This window comes from Macrobrachium nipponense, chromosome 7 (assembly GCF_015104395.2).
Source record: "Macrobrachium nipponense isolate FS-2020 chromosome 7, ASM1510439v2, whole genome shotgun sequence".
In the NCBI taxonomy this organism is placed as follows: domain Eukaryota; kingdom Metazoa; phylum Arthropoda; class Malacostraca; order Decapoda; family Palaemonidae; genus Macrobrachium; species Macrobrachium nipponense.
Window position 1 is genome coordinate 18,093,327 of NC_061109.1, and position 17,714 is coordinate 18,111,040.

At 49.1% G+C, this 17,714-nt stretch overlaps 2 protein-coding genes across 3 annotated transcripts in view; one reads left to right on the top strand and one right to left on the bottom strand.

Moving 5' to 3' along the window:
* LOC135217033 (5-phosphohydroxy-L-lysine phospho-lyase-like) overlaps positions 1 to 17,714 on the bottom strand; it is an 84,161-nt gene that overhangs the window by 16,986 nt on the left and 49,461 nt on the right. The gene's annotated exons all lie outside the window — the stretch shown is intronic.
* The window catches only part of LOC135217035 (uncharacterized), a 91,188-nt gene continuing 74,620 nt past the window's right edge, over positions 1,147 to 17,714 (top strand). The window contains exon 1 of one of the 2 annotated variants that reach the window (XR_010315009.1): positions 1,147 to 1,379. Coding sequence is in view for 1 of the 2 variants with exons in the window: in XM_064252631.1 (XP_064108701.1) it covers positions 1,390 to 1,398 (9 nt within the window). In the remaining variant the exon portion in view is untranslated. Of the gene's footprint in view, positions 1,399 to 17,714 lie in introns of both variants that reach the window. The other variant, XM_064252631.1, reaches the window with a different exon arrangement.

Below are 17,714 nucleotides of genomic sequence, written 5' to 3' on the forward strand. Positions count from 1 at the left end.
ATTTGAAGACAGAATGACTTGCATAAATATCATAAGCACGGGAACGATAAACTGATAACGTAAGCTGTGACCTCTTTGTCCTTCTCTGGTCGGTGTCATTTCGCATGAAGTGAAGCCGTGCCGTTAGTAATTTTTTTTTTTATTTATGATATCGTGTATATGAATGATTAATCAAGTATCACCTTCGGACCTTCCCCTCACTCCCCATCTCTTCCTTGTGAGGAATCACAAGTAGCCCTATGGGGAAAAGAATTTGCCCGTTTTCAGGCAACAAAAACTTATTATGCCTTTCTTGACCAAAGATGGCAATTAAAGCTATAGGTTTAGTAACCAAACCAAGGCATTGTTATTGTTGCCAAACCGCGGAAGCTTCACACCTGTGTAAACTACAAGGGATGAGACTGAGTCAGTGAGCTAAAAGTCCATTCAATGCAGATTTTATATATGTAAACAATTTACTAATGTTGTTTGCTTGACAAATAAAATAAATATACTGCGTAACGTTTATCGGCATAGGTAACCCGTCTATTGATCATTTCTTCTTCATCTGAACATAGTGTTAATAAGGAAAGCAGTTTTTAGTTATGTTTGAAGGTTACACGTACTTTGTCCCTTGGTAAACCTAGTACACAATTTATATGTATTATATTATAGTTAGAGTAACTTGAAATTGTCCGATTAGTATGGAAAGAAAAACCTCTTAAAAGGAGGGACGCAAATCTTACCGTGACGAATTGACATCACATCCAACTAACTGTATCTCCAATGAAATTTTTATCATTGTTACTGTTTACAGTTGTTAAATCCATTAAGCGTTTAGAGAAAGTTGCTATTCTGCAACACAACGCATCTTGCATCCGTAGAAGTGATGGAATTCATGGAAAAAAATGGTAGTGCGACAAAAAATAGTCCAGCAAAGAAGGGTTGATATAATTACCAGATGGTATTAATTATATGGGTTAGGTGACAATTCCAGTCTTGGAGAACAAGAAATTACAAAAAACGAAGCTTTAATACGTGTAAGTGTAACAAATTGAACTGAACAAAGAAAAGAATTCATAAGTAAGAAGGCCAACAAACGATAAAAGAGGTGTCGTTCAAGAGGTAAAACTACGAAAATGCCCGATTAACGACGGTCTAGCATCATGTAAAGTACATTGTAAACAATAGGTAGTCCTTGACTCCTTGTTCAACTAATCCACGCGACTACTCAGAAGTCAGTGGATGCTTGAATATTATTCTTGGAGTGTTAGATCATATTATAAAGTGCGAGTGCATTATGATTATATTTAAAGGGAAAATGCAACAGTGCTCTCACCAAAACCTAGAACTTTCTGTAAACACTATGATGTGGATGAGTTGTTACCAACAACAGGGAGGTTAGGTAGTATGGCCATGGTAAGTTACCTATTGCCATGTCCGCGGAGTCATTTCCTAAGTTTTAATTTTTAGGACGGGATTTTTCATTTTGTTTCGATAAACGTATACTAGGTATATCTAGGTAGGTACTAGCTACTTACCTATCCTATGTTGCACACACGCATACAAATTTAAGTTTTTTTAAAATTTCTGGAATCATTGCTTTTAGCCTAGGGTAAACAACTCGCCGACGATCACAGCTTGTCACCCTCCGAAAAAGTACTTACAACGCGTCCTGACACCGGAGATGGGCATCAGTCGCGACTTGTTGTTGGTGAGGGATGACGGAGCTAAAGACCTCTACTCTCCTTTCGAAGTACCTAAGTACTAGTATTTTCTCCAAAGTTAGAAATTATGGCCAAATTTAAAGCATTAAACAGAGGGTAGTGAAAAGGGTGTCCAATGCAGTGCAAATCTCACCAAAACACTTTCGAAATTTTTACTTAGCCTAGTACTACGCTTAAATATCTTAGAAGATTGACGCCATCTAGCCTAGCTAGATGTTTGTGGAATCGCTTGTGTCAAAAAAACTCCCCATTTCCTGTGATTAATCCGCACACCACTTTAATTTGTGATTTTTATAGGTATAGTAGATTCACGTCAACCTTTCATTTGAATTATAGGCCAGTCCCTTACGACTCTCCTGATTGCCTGTTGATAAGCCAATAACAGTGCTGAAAACTCTCAGTCTCTCTCGAGAGGTCACATGGGTAGGATGTATGTTCCACCTCTCCTGAGGGATACGTCTTGGGGGGGGGGGGGGGGATGGAACATACATCCTGCCTATGTGAACTCTTGAGAGAGTGAGTTTCCAGCCCTGTCATTGGCTTATCAACAGCCAATCAGGAGCGTCGTAAGGAACTGGCCTAGACATCAAATGCACGGTTGATGTGAATCTACTACTATTCTTATAAAAATCACAAATTCATGGTAATTTGTATTTGTACTGATACGTAATACAAACCATCGGTCCTTTTACAATAGGAAGGTAACTAGCGGCAGCTGGAACGGTTGTAAGCTTCGAACAAGGGAGTTCGGTAGTTAACTGCTTGTCCGACAGTGCCCGCGCAGCGCGACTGGGAGGTGAAAAACCACTTTTGCTTTCGGCCGTGTGTGTGTGTGGAGGACGTGTTCGCCATCGCTCTCTGCCCGCTTCATCGTCGTGTGCTTTGGTTTTGTTGTGAATATTCTTCAACTTGGTTTGTCGGTGTTTGAAAGTGAAATTGTAAGTACGAACTGTCTTTTTCATTTTTTTTGCTATACATTGGTAATGGATCTCTGGTCAATGGAGCTATCACCGCGTCCCCCATCGACCGTAGAGTGTGCCCGGGGGTGGAGGGCCGCAAGTGTGGGGTTTTCCGCTCCTTTCCGGAAATTGATCCGCATGCCCTTTGCGCTCGGTGCCGAGGGCATGAATGCTCTCGGGCCGAGCCGTGCAATATTTGTATTATTGGTCGGAGGTGCAGTGGGTGCTGTACGAGGGTAGGAGGAAGCGCAGACCTGCCAAGGAGTCATCGGAAAGCTCTCCAGTGACTCCTTTGGTTATGGACACTTCGTCTTCTTTCCTGCCCCCGGCTCAGCTCCCGCGTATGGCACCTTCCCCTTCGGGGGTGGGGGCCGGTTTCGAGGTCCTTCTCTTTGCCCGATCCGTCGAGCGTAGAGGAGGGCACTCGTTACCCTGACGTGCAATTGTATTCAGGGTCTTCCGTTCGCTTGGGGTGGGGATCGCCCCCCCCTCCCGCTCGAGGGGGAACCCCTCTTAATCACCCGACTGTTGCTTCCTCAGGTGCTTCTGTTGCGGGGGACGACCTTGGCCAGGTGTGGGTGTCGCTGGGACTTCAGGGCATGCCGAGCGTCCAGGGGACTGCTCCAGCATCTGGCGGGGGCTGTGCCGGTCACCCATGGAGTGGTGACCACCACTACCACCACAATCTCGACTCCAGGGTACGCCGCCCCTCCTCACCTGGTTTACACCCCTCACATGATGTCTGTGACGCCTACGGCCGCCGTGCAGGGCCCAATTGCAGCCGTGCTGAGGAGGGGCGTGCCTCCACCTCCTGGGTTCTTTGTGCTGCCAGCCCCTGACTTCCGATGCCCGAAGAGCTCGCCCCTGGACCTACCGCCGGTACCCAGGATGTCGCTGGCTGCTGCCCCGTCTCCTGGAGTACCTGCCCTGTCTGCCGTAACTGCCGCTCCTGTTGTTCCTGCTGTTCCCGCACCTACCGACGTCGTTCCAGCCCGTGGTGTTGCTGCCCCAGACGCTGGTCCTTCCGTACAGGTGCAGCCGGGCCCTGTTGCTTCGGCAACAGCAGCCCCGGCTCCATCCTGGATGGAGGACTTGACGTCTGTCCTGAGGGAGCTGACGACGAAGAAGAAGAGGAGGAAGGTGTCATCGTCGTCGTCTTTTTCGTCACCTGCCGCCGCCTCTTTCCGGTCGACTTCCAAGGCTACTAACCCGAGGAAGAAGAAGGCTGCCTCCTCCCCCCCTAAGAAGGCTCCTTCGGGAACTTCTAAGGGCCCGTTCCACTCCGGTGGGACGGGGGGTCCTTCCGCTGGTCCTCCTGCTCCTTTGGGAGCAGGGCCCGTCTCTCCTTCTGCAAGGAAGAAGACGGGGACCAGAGGGGTACCGGCGTTAGCCGGTACTTCCTCGCCTGGTGCTAGGGGCGCTGCCACTACACCAGGTTCCGGCTCGGCCTCTTGTTCACGAGAGGTACCGAGTGTACGATCGCCCACGGGCAGCCGTGTAGCCAAGGCCCAGACGCCCGAGTTCGCTTGGCACCATGACCAAGGCACGGAGCGGAAGGCTGGCAAGAGCTGCTCAGGTGACTCTCTCCAGGCCAGCGGCTGCTCTCGCAGCGACCAGCCGGTTACCAGGGTTGACGTGACGGTCCCAGACCGGCCACGGGCTGAGGCTGGTAAGAGGTCCCCTCGATCACAGGAATCAGCTTTGGCTGGTCCCAGCGGTTTGACGCGCCGTGGGAACAGGCACCGGTCCCACCGCGACAGTGGTCTCTGCAGGTCCCATGACCGCCGCTCCCACTGGGACCAGATGGATAGGGGGACCAGCAGCAGCTCCTCTGACGCACGGGACCGAGGCCGCTGTTCTTGGTCCAGCCGCTCGCCCCAGGTGAGTGGCGCGACCAGGCCTGCAGCTTGCCTGCAGCCCCCCAAGCACACCAGTTCTGCCGGTGAGCGAGGAGGGAGTGTCAGGTCTGCCTCTCCTGTACCTTCAACTTCCTCGGGTTACGCCGGGAAGGGCAAGGCTACAAGTAGTGATCGTGAGGGTCGACCAGGTCATATTCGCAAGTGGTAGGAGGAGACCGAGAAGGGTCTGTTGCTGTTCTTCCTTCTGAAGGAGGAGGGTCTCGGGAGTCGTTCTTGTTGGAGGGGCTTGACGGTCCTACTCCTCAAGATGCGGTCACTCCCGAGATCCAGAGGAACTTTGCAGAGGTCATTGCGCTGATTCGTCAGCACAACGACCTCGGGGAAGGATCGCCACTCCCACCTTCTGAGCCCACGTCCCGGCTCGAGTCGTTCTGGGGGCCCAAAAAGGAACCCAGACTGACGGTGGGTCTGCCACGATCGCAGCTCGCCAACTCAGTGCTAGACCAGGTGGACTCGCTCTCCTCCTCCGGTCCGGGAGGGTTCGGCTCAGGTCTGGCAGGTCGTCCAAGCTACTTCCTCCTCCTTTACTGCAACAGAGAAGGTTCTACGTGCCATCAGAGGATCCGATGCTGCCCAAACAGGTTAACCCGGAGCTAGCCAGGCTAACTCCAGGAGTGTCTCTGCAGCAGCTCCTGTCAGAGAACCTTTGGTTCTCGCAGCAGGAGGCACTAGCCCTGGAATCCACCGCCATGGCGGCTTTCCAGGCAGTCTCCTGGCTGGACCTGTGGTCCCTCACAGTGTCCAAGGTCACAGCCACCTCCAGGAATATTACTCCTGAAGGGGACTCGGCTTTCAGGAGACTTTGCCAGTTTGGAGGTAGGGCCATTTCCTACCTCGCCCACCAGACGGCAAACCTGTGGGCCAATTTGGTACTACTTAGGCGTAGGGGACGCAGTCCTTACCAGAGTGTCCAGGGCGGCTGGGCGTGAGGCGGCATTAGTACTACGCAACGGACCTGTACGGAGTTCCTCCTCTCTCTTCCCTGGAGAGACGGTGGACGCTGTGGTGGAAAGACGTCGCACTGATGACAGTGACCGTCTGGTACACCAGGCAGTTTCGAAGGCTTCTGGGCAGCCTCGATCAACTGTGGCAAGCCTAAGAGTTTGGTTAGCGCTTCCTCGGTTGCTGCTAAGGAAACGGGTTGCCTTCCAGTCTTTTTAAGGTTTTCGGTTTTGCCCTCGTCTAAGTCCCCGAGGAAAGACTCTGCCTTCGACTTCTGCCAGGGGGAGGTCGGCATCAGCCCCCCTCCCAGCCCTCCTTTCCTTGAGGAGGGGCGGGGAAGAAGTTGAAGAGAGGCGGGAAATGCTAGGGACGGCGTTTCCCCTCACCTGCTGCCAGAAGTTGGGGGGTGCCTGGCAAGCCATTGGGCAACATGGCAGCGCTACAGTGCTGAGACCTGGATAGTAGACGTCCTTCGGGAGGGATATCTACTACCCTTCGAATCTCGGCCACCCCTCACCTCCAACCCGGTCCATCTTCAGATCTATGTTCCGGGAACATCAAAGGACGTAGCACTTTGACAGGAGACCAAGACCATGCTGAGCAAAGGAGCTTTGGAGATCATCAGGGATCAGTCACCGGGTTTCTACAGCCACCTTTTCCTGGTGGAGAAGTCTACAGGGGGCTGGCGCCCGGTGATAGATCTCTCTTCCCTGAACCGATCCATTCGCCAGTCTCGGTTCACGATGGAGACGGCACGTTCCGTGCTCGACTCCATCAGGGAGAACGATTTCATGCTTTCAGTGGATTTGAAGGACGCGTATTTGCAGATACCCCGTCCATCAATCCTTCAGGAAGTACCTCCGCTTCATCCTCGATAGGACGGTGCACCAATTCAGGGCACTTTGCTTCGGTCTCTCAACTGCCCCACAGGTGTTCACGCCAGTGTTCACGCTGGTGTCTGTTTGGGCCTACTTGTCCGGGATACGTCTTTTGAGGCATCTCGACGACTGGTTAGTCCTGGCAAGCCCCCGCTCGCAGTTGCTACGGGACAGGGATCGGATTCTCAAATTCTGTCACGATCTGGGGATCGTGGTGAACTTCAAAAAGTCCGATCTCGAACTCAAGCAGAGGATGAAGTACCTGGGTATGCTGATCGACACTGTAGCAGGGCGAGTCTTCCCCGCAGACTTGCGGATCAGCAGATTCAGGGGGGCAGCCGACCAGTTCCTGTCTCAGCAGGAACAGTCAGCTCAGCAATGCCAAGTCATGATCGGCCACCTGTCATCACTCGAGAAGTTAGTCCCTCACGGGCGTCTTCACCTGCGGTCTCTTCAGTGGAGACTAAAGGAGAGTTGGTCACAGGCAGAGGACCCACCGTACTTCCCCGTGTCCCTCACGGAGGTGGTGAGGCAGGACCTAGCCTGGTGGCTGGACGACAGGAACCTCTGAAGAGGAGTGCCTCTCTGCCCCCCCCGATGTTGTTGTTCTCAGACGCATCCACCAAGGGATGGGGCGCGCACCTGGAGGAGTTGCTGACTGCAGGAGTGTGGGACCATCACGACAAGCACCTTCACATCAATGTCCTGGAGCTCAAGGCAGCGTTCCTCACTCTCCAAGAGTTCCAGGACCACTTGATGGGACACTCGGTGGTGTTGATGTGCGACAACACCACAGTAGTGGCATACGTCAACAAACAGGGTGGCCTATTGTCCCTCCTGATGCACCAGTTGACGCTGCAGGTGCACGAGTGGGCCGTGGCTCACTCGGTAGAGCTGTCAGCCCGCTACATCCCAGGAAAGGAATGTAGTAGCAGACAAGCTCAGCCGTCGGGATCAGGTGATAGGGTCCGAATGGTCCCTACACCAGGACGTGGCGGAAAGGCTCTTCAACCTGTGGGGCGTCCAGTAGTGGATCTGTTCGCCACCCGGCACAACAGAAAACTCCAGTTTCATACAATCAACTTACCTGTCAGATATATACATAGCTAAGACTCCGTCGTCCCCGACAGAAATTCAAATTTCGCGCCACTCGCTACAGGTAGGTCAGGTGATCTACCGGCCTGCCCTGGGCGGCAGGACTAGGAACCATTCCCGTTTTCTACTCATATATTTTCTGTCGCCGGTGGTATCAACATCGTTGCTGCCACCTCCTGACTGGAATTCGCTTTTCTAGACAATTGATCATCTTTTTGTGGACTTTTGGTGACGTACCTGGATCTTTGTTTTGGCATTCGCTACTGTGGACTGGATTTGGACTTGCTTTTGATTTTTCTTCAAGAATGTCTGATTCAAGTGGTTGTGTGAGAGTGTGTGTGAATGTAGGCTGCAAGGTGGGGATACCGAAGGCTTCGGTTGATCCTCACACTGTATGTCGCAAATGTAGAGGTTTTGATTGTTTATTTCTAACACCTGTCATGAGTGTGAGAGGTTGAATGTTGAGGAATGGAAGATCTAACTTCTTACTTGAAGAAGTTAGAAAGGGATAGAGTCAGAAGGGCTGCATCTAAGATTGCGGGTAGTAGTACAAGGCCTATTGAGCCTTTTAATGATTCTAACTCTTCCCTGAACTATGCATTTGTTCTAATTCTGTATCAGGGCCCTCACTGGCTTTACACTTCATATTCGGCCCTCGGAAATTTGCCTGAGCTGAAAGCTACTCTTCACAGGATGAAATCCAAAATGGCTGCCATGAAATGTAAGGATTGTGAAAGTGACTATTATAGTGAAGTGAGTGTCCCCAGTGTTGTGGAGGGGGGGGCGTCTGACCGTCTCTGCGACGCTCCCAGGCCTAGACCTCTTCCAAGCTCCCAAGCCCAGAGGAGAAGGAAAGTCGAAAGCCGTACGGAGGTTGTGGAGAATTCCCCCCGGTCAGGCGTCCCTTCAGCAGGCTCTGTAAATAGACAGACTGCTCAGGACCGCTATAGGAAAAGCGTCCTCAGAGAGTGCTTCTCTTCGTCCGCTTCTCCCTCTCCTAAACGAGGGTGGAAGGATTCGGACTTGTCCAGGCCCCTGAAAAGGCACTGGAAAGATCCTGTGTTGGATTCTAGCCCCGAACGCTTTTCGGAAGAAGCGCCTCCTTCGATCAAGAAGGCTAAGAGGGTTTTGACGTCCCATGGTTTGGACAAAACTCCTTCGAGATCTCCCTCTCCCGTTCAAGAAGACGCTGGAGAGGCTTCCAAGAGGATCATTTTGGCTGTGCAAGAACAGGTATCCGCCTTGGTAGGAGTCCTTTCGAAGGATCCCCCTCGTAAGAAAGACGTGAGGCTTCCTGTCAAGAAGTCTCGTCTTCCTTCTCCCACCAGGAGTGAGGCTCCTGTGGGACGTGAGGCATTTGAGATCTACTCTGATAGAGACTCTTTGGACGATTTTGAATCGCCAGACAAGCGCGAGGCGCCAGTCAAGCGCGAAGTTTCCTACAGACGAGAAGCGTCTGATAGGATTAAAGCGCCAGACAGCGAGAAACGCTTTACAGGCGTGAGGATTTTTCCAGACGTGATACGTCTGCCAGACCAGCAGCGTCAGCCGAGCGCGAGGAAGCAGCCAGGCGCAAGGATTCAGCCAGGCGCGAGGCGCCAGACAAGCATCATCCATACAAGGATATGGCACCAGAAAGGCGCAAGGCGCCAGCCAGGCGCGAGACTTTACAGAGGCGCGAGGCATCAGTCAGGCGCGAGGCGCCAGCCAAGCGCGAGGAGTCTGCCAGGCGCGAGGCGCCAGCCAAGCGCGAGGAGCCAGCCAAGCGCGAGGAGCGCTATACACTCTCTTAGCCCCTCTCCTATTAGGAGTTTGTCTCCCGTAGAGAGAGTTATTGGGCAGGAAGACCCGGAACGGGAAGTGACTTCTCCTTCTGATCCGATTTTGGAAGAGGACTCAGAAGACGAGACTCACGGCAGAGAAGGGCTGTCTAACTACAAAGTTTTGACAGCTCTTCTCCTCCAGGAATACGGAGATGCATTGATCCCTGCCGCTCCTCCTTCGCCTCGTTCACTTTTTTCATGCTCTAAGACGCCGAAGTCGTCGGCTTTCTTGAAGATGAGACCAACGATTTCTATGAAGAGAGCTCTTCAGTCGCTGGATAGCTGGATGCTAACCAAGAAGGAGCTAGTCAGGACGGTGTTTTGCATGCCTCCCGCTAGACTTACGGGCAAGAGAGGTATTGGTACCAGACTGGGGAGAATATGGGATCACTCTCCCGCTTCGGCTGAAGCTGACTTTTCCAGTCTGGTAGATGCATCCAGGAGCATAGCCTTCATACTGCGAAGATTACTTGGGGTCTTTCAGAGTTGGATCATCTCCTCAAGGGACTTTTTCACATTTTTAGAAGTCTTCAACTTCCTAGATTGGTCCCTTGGGGTGATGTCCAAGAAGGCTCATGCCTCGGAAGGACTCGATCCGGACGTACTCCTTGCAATTTTGTCCTGTATTGACAAGGCGGTACAGGATGGCTCAGGGGAAGTTTCTTCCTTATTTGGAGCAGGTCTCTTGAAGAAGAGATCTGTATTTAGCGCTTTCTTGACAAAAGCGGTATCCCATTCGCAAAGGGCAGCCTTGTTATTCGCTCCCAGGTCTGACTTCTGTTCCCTTCCAACAGTTTGGTGAGGGACATTTCCCGTTCTCTGACGGAGAAAGCACACAGGAATCTTCCTTCCTGCAATCTTCCAGGAAGAAGAGACCAGTGATGGTGTGAGACAAGAAAGGTGTGTCTACGCCTGTTCGGCCCTTTCGAGGAGGCCCTCCCGCTAGAGTTGCCGCTAAAAGAAAGGCGACTGAGAAGAGAGGTAGAGCCTCTTTCCGTCTTTAGGGGAAAGGGGTGAAGTGACGCTCCTCCAAACACCAGTAGGTGCCAGGCTCCGGGGATTTGCGGAAGCCTGGACTCTCATAGATACAGACGCTTGGTCTATGTCTGTTCTACAGAAGGGATACCTCATTCCTTTCCTGGACAATCCTCCCCTGACGTCAACTCCGCGGGAATTGTCCGCCAATTACAAGGACCCTGTGTTGAAAGATACTCTTCAACAAATGGTGGATCAGATGTGGGACAAGAGAGCTATAGAGCTAGTGCTGGATCAAAGCTCCCGAGGGTTTTACAATCGTCTTTTCTTGGTTGCGAAAGCCTCGGGGGGCTGGAGACCAGTTCTGGATGTCAGCGCTCTGAACAAGTTTGTTCAGAAACAGAAGTTCTCCATGGAGACCTCTGCATCAGTCCTTGCGGCTCTTCGCCAAGGGGATTGGATGGTGTGTCTGGATCTCCAGGATGCCTATTTTCACGTCCCGATCCATCCTTCGTCGAAGAAGTACCTCCGTTTCATGACGGGGGAAGGATCTTCCAATTCAGAGCCTTGTGTTTCGGCCTGTCTACGGCGCCTCAGGTTTTCACGAGCCTTATGAAAAATGTGGCGAGATGGCTTCACCTGACAGGAATCAGTATATCTCTGTACCTAGACGACTGGCTCATCAGAGCAAAGTCAGAGAAACAGTGTTTGGAGGACCTGACTGTGACACTAAACCTGATAAAGACCTTAGGATTACTCGTGAACCTCGAGAAGTCCCAACTGATCCCCAGCCAGAACTTGGTCTATCTGGGGATTCAGATGGATTCTCGGGGTTTTCGAGTATTTCCTTCTCAAGAGAGACTAACGAGAGGTTTAGAAAAAGTCTCTCTCTTCCTAGGAAGGAACGTACTTCGGCGAGGGAATGGTTGAGCCTATTAGGGACTCTTTCCTCGCTCGAACAGTTCTTTCCTCTAGGAAGACTTCATCTCCGTCCGCTTCAGTTCTTCCTCAGAAGATCTTGGAACATGAAGACAGGGCTTCTCTCGGACAGTTTTCCCATTCCAGTTCTGATGAAACGCCATTTAGAATGGTGGTTACTCCCACTGAAGGAAAACAAGGGTACTTCCCTAGAAACACAGAACCCAAACCTTGTATTGTTTTCCGACGCGTCGGAAAAAGGTTGGGGAGCAACCTTGGGAAAGAGAGAGGTGTCAGGCACTTGGAATGCTCTTCAAGTGTCCTGGCACATAAACTGCAAAGAGCTGTTTGCCGTACACCTAGCCCTAAAGAGCTTCGAACCTTTAGTGAGGACAAGATATACAAGTGAATGCGGACAATACAACCGCCCTTGCATACATTCGAAAGCAAGGAGGTACTCACTCGTATGCCCTGTACGAGCTCGCGAGAGACCTGCTGTTGTGGACATCGCAAAGGAACATCTCTCTGTTGACGAGGTTTGTTCAGGAGTAAGGAACGTGAGAGCAGACAGGCTGAGCAGGAGGAACCAGGTCCTTCATACCGAATGGACCCTCCACTCAGAAGTTTGCCGGAATCTCTGGTCTCTTTGGGGACTCCTCATGTCGACCTCTTTGCCACGTTCCTCTCAAAAAGACTGGAAGTCTTCTGTTCAGTAGTAGAAGACCCCAGAGCTCTAACAGTAGGACGCCTTCCTGCTAGATTGGTCTCATGTAGACGTTTACGCATTTCCCCCATTCAAGATTCTGGGGCAAGTGCTCAGGAAGTTTGTGACTTCAAAGGGACAAGAATGACCCTGATAGCCCCCTTTTGGCCAGCTCAAGAGTGGTTCCCAGAGGTGCTGGAGTGGATGGTAGACTTCCCCAGATCCCTTCCACAAAGGAAGGATCTTCTCAGACAACCACACTTCGAGAGGTTTCATCAAAACCTCCCCGCTCTCGCTCATGACTGCCTTTCGACTATCGAAAGACTTGTCAGAGCGAGAGGCTTTTCTAGCAAAGCAGCAAGCTCGATCGCTAGAGCCCGGAGAACTTCCACTATCCGTGTTTACCAATCGAAGTGGGAAGTTTTAGAAGGTGGTGTAAGTCGAAGAAGTTGTCCTCCTCCAGTACCTCTGTAACAGAAATCGCTGATTTTCTGTTATTTTTGAGAGAAGAATCGCGTCTCTCCGTAGCCACGATAAAGGGCTATAGGAGTATGCTATCGGCGTCTTTAGGAATAGAGGCCTAGATTTGGGACGACAAAGATCTACATGATCTGATTAGATCTTTTGAGACCAAGAAGTCTAACATTACTTCTCCCCCTAACTGGAATCTAGACGTGGTGCTTAAGTTCTTGTCATCAGAGAGATTTGAACCCCTGCACTTGGCCTCGTTTCGTGACATAACGAGAAAATGTTATTTCTTTTGTCACTGGCGACGGCGAAAAGAGTTAGTGAGCTGCACGCCCTTAGTGATAAAGTGGGTCAATCTAGATTCAGTCCATCTGTTCCTTCAAAGAATTATTCTTGGCGAAGAATGAAAATCCTTCGAATCCCTGGCCGAGAAACTTCGAAGTAAAAGGCTTATCGGGTCTCGTCGGCAGGGAACTGGAGAGGTCTCTTTGCCCAGTAAGGGCGTTAAAGTTTTACATACAGAAAAGAAACAGTTGGGAGGTTCTAGACAAGGTCTTTGGTGCTCGGTGAAGGATCCATCAAGACCTATGTCTAAGAATGCTTTAGCCTTTTTTGTCAGGAACGTCATTACGAACGCTCATAAGGCTTGCACGGATGATTCTTTCAAACTCCTGAGAGTAAGAGCTCATGAAGTGAGAGCAGTAGCTACGTCTCTCTCTTTTCAGAGAAATATGTCACTTAAGAATATCTTGGAAGCGACATATTGGAGATGTAATTCTGTGTTTGCTTCTCACTATTTGAAGGACGTTCGTGTGACCTATGAAAAATGTTTTTCTTTAGGTCCTTTTGTGTCTGCAGGCACAATCCTGGGTACAGGAGCTAACACCAATCTTTAATTACTACATAAGTCTAATAGATATGTTCTAGACTTTCTGCTGAACAAGTGCAGATGCCGCACAGGCGGCCAGTCACTTCCGTTCAGTAAGGAACTCTTGATATCTTTTATTAGATGAGTATCATTTGAAATTTTTTTTTTTTTTTTTGAAAAAATTTATTGTGTGCGTGTGCAATTTGGTTTGAGTTACGGTTGTTGCGAAGAGTTTGGGGATAACTCGGAGCAATTTTTAATACTAACAAGGTGGTTAGGATCAGGTGGTCGGGATTGGTTGTGTGCTCCTTAATAAGGTGTGTTGTCATATAAGTGGATCAGCACCCATTGACAAAGTCCTTTCAGGCTCTGCCGAGTAAGTGGATAAGACCCCTTCGGCAGACCCACAAGAATTCTTGGCCATAGATCACATATCTCGCTAAAGTTTCTTGAGGTGATGCAGACTACGGGGCAAACACCCACAGAAGTCTACCACCTATCAGGTAGGAACCAAGGTTTTTTTATTTATACCTAAACAATATGTTGTTTACCTGTCTATTCCAGAAGTAGCTGTCTCTTACCCTCCACCGAAGGATGCCAATCAGCTATGTATATATCTGACAGGTAAGTTGATTGTATGAAAATGATATTTTTATAATACAATAAAGTTTCATACATACTTACCTGGCAGATATATACGATTAGGGCCCACCCAGCCTCCCCGCAAGGAGACAGGGGGAAGAGAAAATATATGAGTAGAAAACGGGAATGGTTCCTAGTCCTGCCGCCCAGGGCAGGCCGGTAGATCACCTGACCTACCTGTAGCGAGTGGCGCGAAATTTGAATTTCTGTCGGGGACGACGGAGTCTTAGCTATGTATATATCTGCCAGGTAAGTATGTGTGAAACTTTATTGTATTATAACAATATCATGTTTCATACATTCAACTTCCCTGTCAGATATATACTTAGCTATAGACTCCGTCGTCCCCGACAGAAATTCAAATTTCGCGGCACACACTACAGGTAAGTCAGGTGATCCCGCTGCCTGCCGCTGGGTGGCAGGAATAGGAACTATTACCGTTTTGAGTCAGATTTTCTCTGTCGCGTATACTAGTAACATCGTTTGCTAGTTCCTCCTGACTTGATTTTCGAATTTCATTACGCCGTTGATCTTTTGGACTGCTATTTGGTGACGTATTGGATCTTTGGTTTGGCATACGCTATTGTGGACTGTTTTTGGATTTTGGATTTGGAATTTCTCATAATGTCTGGCGTTTCGATTTCGTTCAGAGTGTGTGTGAATGAGAGTTGTTATGTGAGACTACCGAAAGCTTCGGTGGATCCTCACACCACGTGTAAAAATTGTAGAGGGAATGTATGCTTGCAATTGAATACATGTGATGAGTGCAAGGATTTGAATGAGGAGGAATGGAAGTTGCTTGATTCCTACTTAAGAAAGTTGGAGAGAGATAGGGCTAGAAAAGCCTCTTCCAAAAGTGTAAGTAGGTCGGTCTCTAACGAGCCAGTTAGCGGACTATTGCCTATTGCTAACCCAATTGTTTTCTCCCATACAGCTTTACCTTCCCGATTATCTGACTCGGCAAGCTCAACATCTGAAATTGCGAGTCTGAAAGCTTCGCTTAAGCATATGGAACAAAAAATTAAGGAACTGGAAGGTAAGTGCAGTGAAAGTGTTCCCAGTGAAGTGGAGGGTGCGTCTGATCGGCTCTGTCTCGCTCCCAGGCCTAGACCTCTTTCAAGCTCCCAAGCCCAGTGGAGAAGAAATGTCGAAAGCCGCAGGGAGGTTTCAGAGAATCCCCACCGGTCAGGCGTCCCCTCGGCAGATCCCGTAGTTACGTCCCGGGCTGCCAAGGATAGTCGTTGGAAAGACGTCCTTAAACAGTGTTTTCATACATTCAACTTACCTGTCAGATATATACATAGCTATGACTCCGTCGTCCCCGACAGAAATTCGAATTTCGCGGCACACGCTACAGGTAGGTCAGGTGATCTACCTGCCTGCCGCTGGGAGGCAGGACTAGGAACTATTCCCGTTTTTCTAATCAGATTCTCTCTGTCGCTGGCAAGGTAACATATGTTTGCTTTCCCTCCTGATGGATTTTCGTGTTTCATCGCCATCGATCTTCTGGCCGACTTTTACAGGGAAGTACTGGATCGCTGGGTTTGGCATACGTTTTTAATAACTTTTTAATAACTTTTTAATAACTTTTAATGAATTAACTTCGAAGTTTTCGAAGAAAGAATATATGTAACTACCGAAGTGTTCGTAGACAATTACATAGTTTGCAAGAAAGGGAAATATAAATATTTATTCATTGATGAAGTGTAATAAATGTTAGAATTTGATTGAGGAAAATAAGGTAACTTCCGATTTGAGGAAGTCAGAAAACATAGAACTAGATATGCTTTCTTTAGGAGCTTTAATAGCCCTCGTTCTGACAAGCAGTTAGAATATTAACAGTACTAGTAGTTGTTGTTTTCCTCATCACCTTCTTACTTCACAGAAAAACTACAAATCATTTGCAATTTGAAGATAAAAGGAATGTAGTCAAGATACGAGCTATTATAAGGTAAGAAGTGATTATAGTGTTCACATTGCATTAGAGGGTGCGTCTGATCGGCTCTGTCTCGCTCCCAGGCCTAGACCTCTTCCAGACTCACAGGCCCAGAGGAGAAGGAATGTCGAAAGCCGTACGGAGGTTATGGAGAATCCCCACCGATCAGGCGTCCCCTCGGCAGGTTCTGTAGAACGTCCCAGACTGCCAGGGATAGCCATTGGAAAGGCATCCTAATTCAATGTGTTCCCCTTATTAATTATCGTCTTAACGAATAATGAGAAGAAACATTCAACGGCGTAGGTTAAATGAAAATGCAAGATACTCTCGTCTGGCTATCGGAACCTCAGAAGAGCGGAGAAAGATTTGCGGTAGAGGCATTGCTCTATCCGGGTTCGTCCCCCCGTACAGCTGGACGGGGGGGGGGCTCTATCCCATGGGGGTTTGGTTTTTAAAGTAGTTATTTCAATAAATTCCTCATCGGTACATGTATAGAAAATATATCTATTCTGAGAGATCGAATTAGATATTAAAGGATATTTGTTGATTGAATGAATTATATGGATCTCGTTTAATGATTACACACATATATATAATTTTTAAGCTTCTAACGCCTTGGACATGAAACTCCAGTAAAGAGGCTCAATGCGCCTAAAAGCGCCTGAAACAAGGCGCAAAGCGCCTGAAACGAGGCGCAAAGCGTCTGAAACGAGGCGCAAAGCGCCTGAAGCACGATGAACCAGGATCTCATCGGTAAATGGAAGTCCTTCTCATTCAGAAGAAAGGGAGGGCTATGTCGAAAATGGAAGTATTGTCGAATTCTTAGCAAGAACAAATATACAGAGATCGGAACCTTCCGCACACAAAACCTTCCGCACAAGCGGAACCTTCCATGTCAGGAAGACATATTACTAGACGTACAGAACTTTCCAGGCGAGGATCGCCTGTCAGATGCTCGGAATTTTCCAACAAGAAAACGTTCCAAGGGCGATACGTCTTCTAGGATCCAGGAGTATTCGGATCACGATACTCCTCCCAGGCGCCAGGAGTATTCGGAACGCGATACTCCTGCCAAGCACCAGGAGTATGCCGACGAGCATGATACTCCTCCCAGGCGCCAGGAGTATTCGGAACGTGATACTCCTACCAGGCGCCAGGAGTATTCTAGGCAAGATACTCCTGCTTAGCGCCAGACACTTTCTCCTACAAGAAGAGCTTAACAACCGCCGAGAGTCCTCCAGACGAAGGGTGAAAGACATTCAAGGCTTTTCCTGATAGGGACGGGAGTTGTCGCACAGGCGGCCGTTGCCCTTGTCAGGATCGTCTTATTGCAATAAAGGCTAGAGCAAGTTCGGTTTTTTCCAGGCAGGGACTCAAGATGTAGCACAGGCTGCCGTAGCCCTTGTCAGGTTAGAGTCGATACTGCGAATAGCCCTTCTCCTTTCGAAAGGAAGCGCTCTCCTTCGTTGCTCAATCTTGCCCCAAAATTGAGGAATGGAAGATAAAGCAGAATTGTGAGAATTAGTTCAGGATTAGTAAGAGGATATTAAAATCATCCTCCTTCCAAAATAGATTGCAACAACCATTACAGAAGAGGTGCAATCGTTTGGAAGTTGAACAAGATTCGTACGAGCTCTCATTCATGGATTAGAGGCTCTTCCAGATAAGAAAGGAGTAAAATACGGACTTATCTCCAAGATAATAAAAGCTGGAGAGATTATCTTCGATCCTCGGTTGTCATTTGCAATATCTTTCGACTAATACTCATTCGGGATTATTGACGAAATGAACGAAGAGATTAAGATTTCTATTCTTTCTCTGCATGTCAGAAAGGAAAGAGTGTCGTAGAAGGCTTGCTGTATATGATTACTGAAGGACAAGT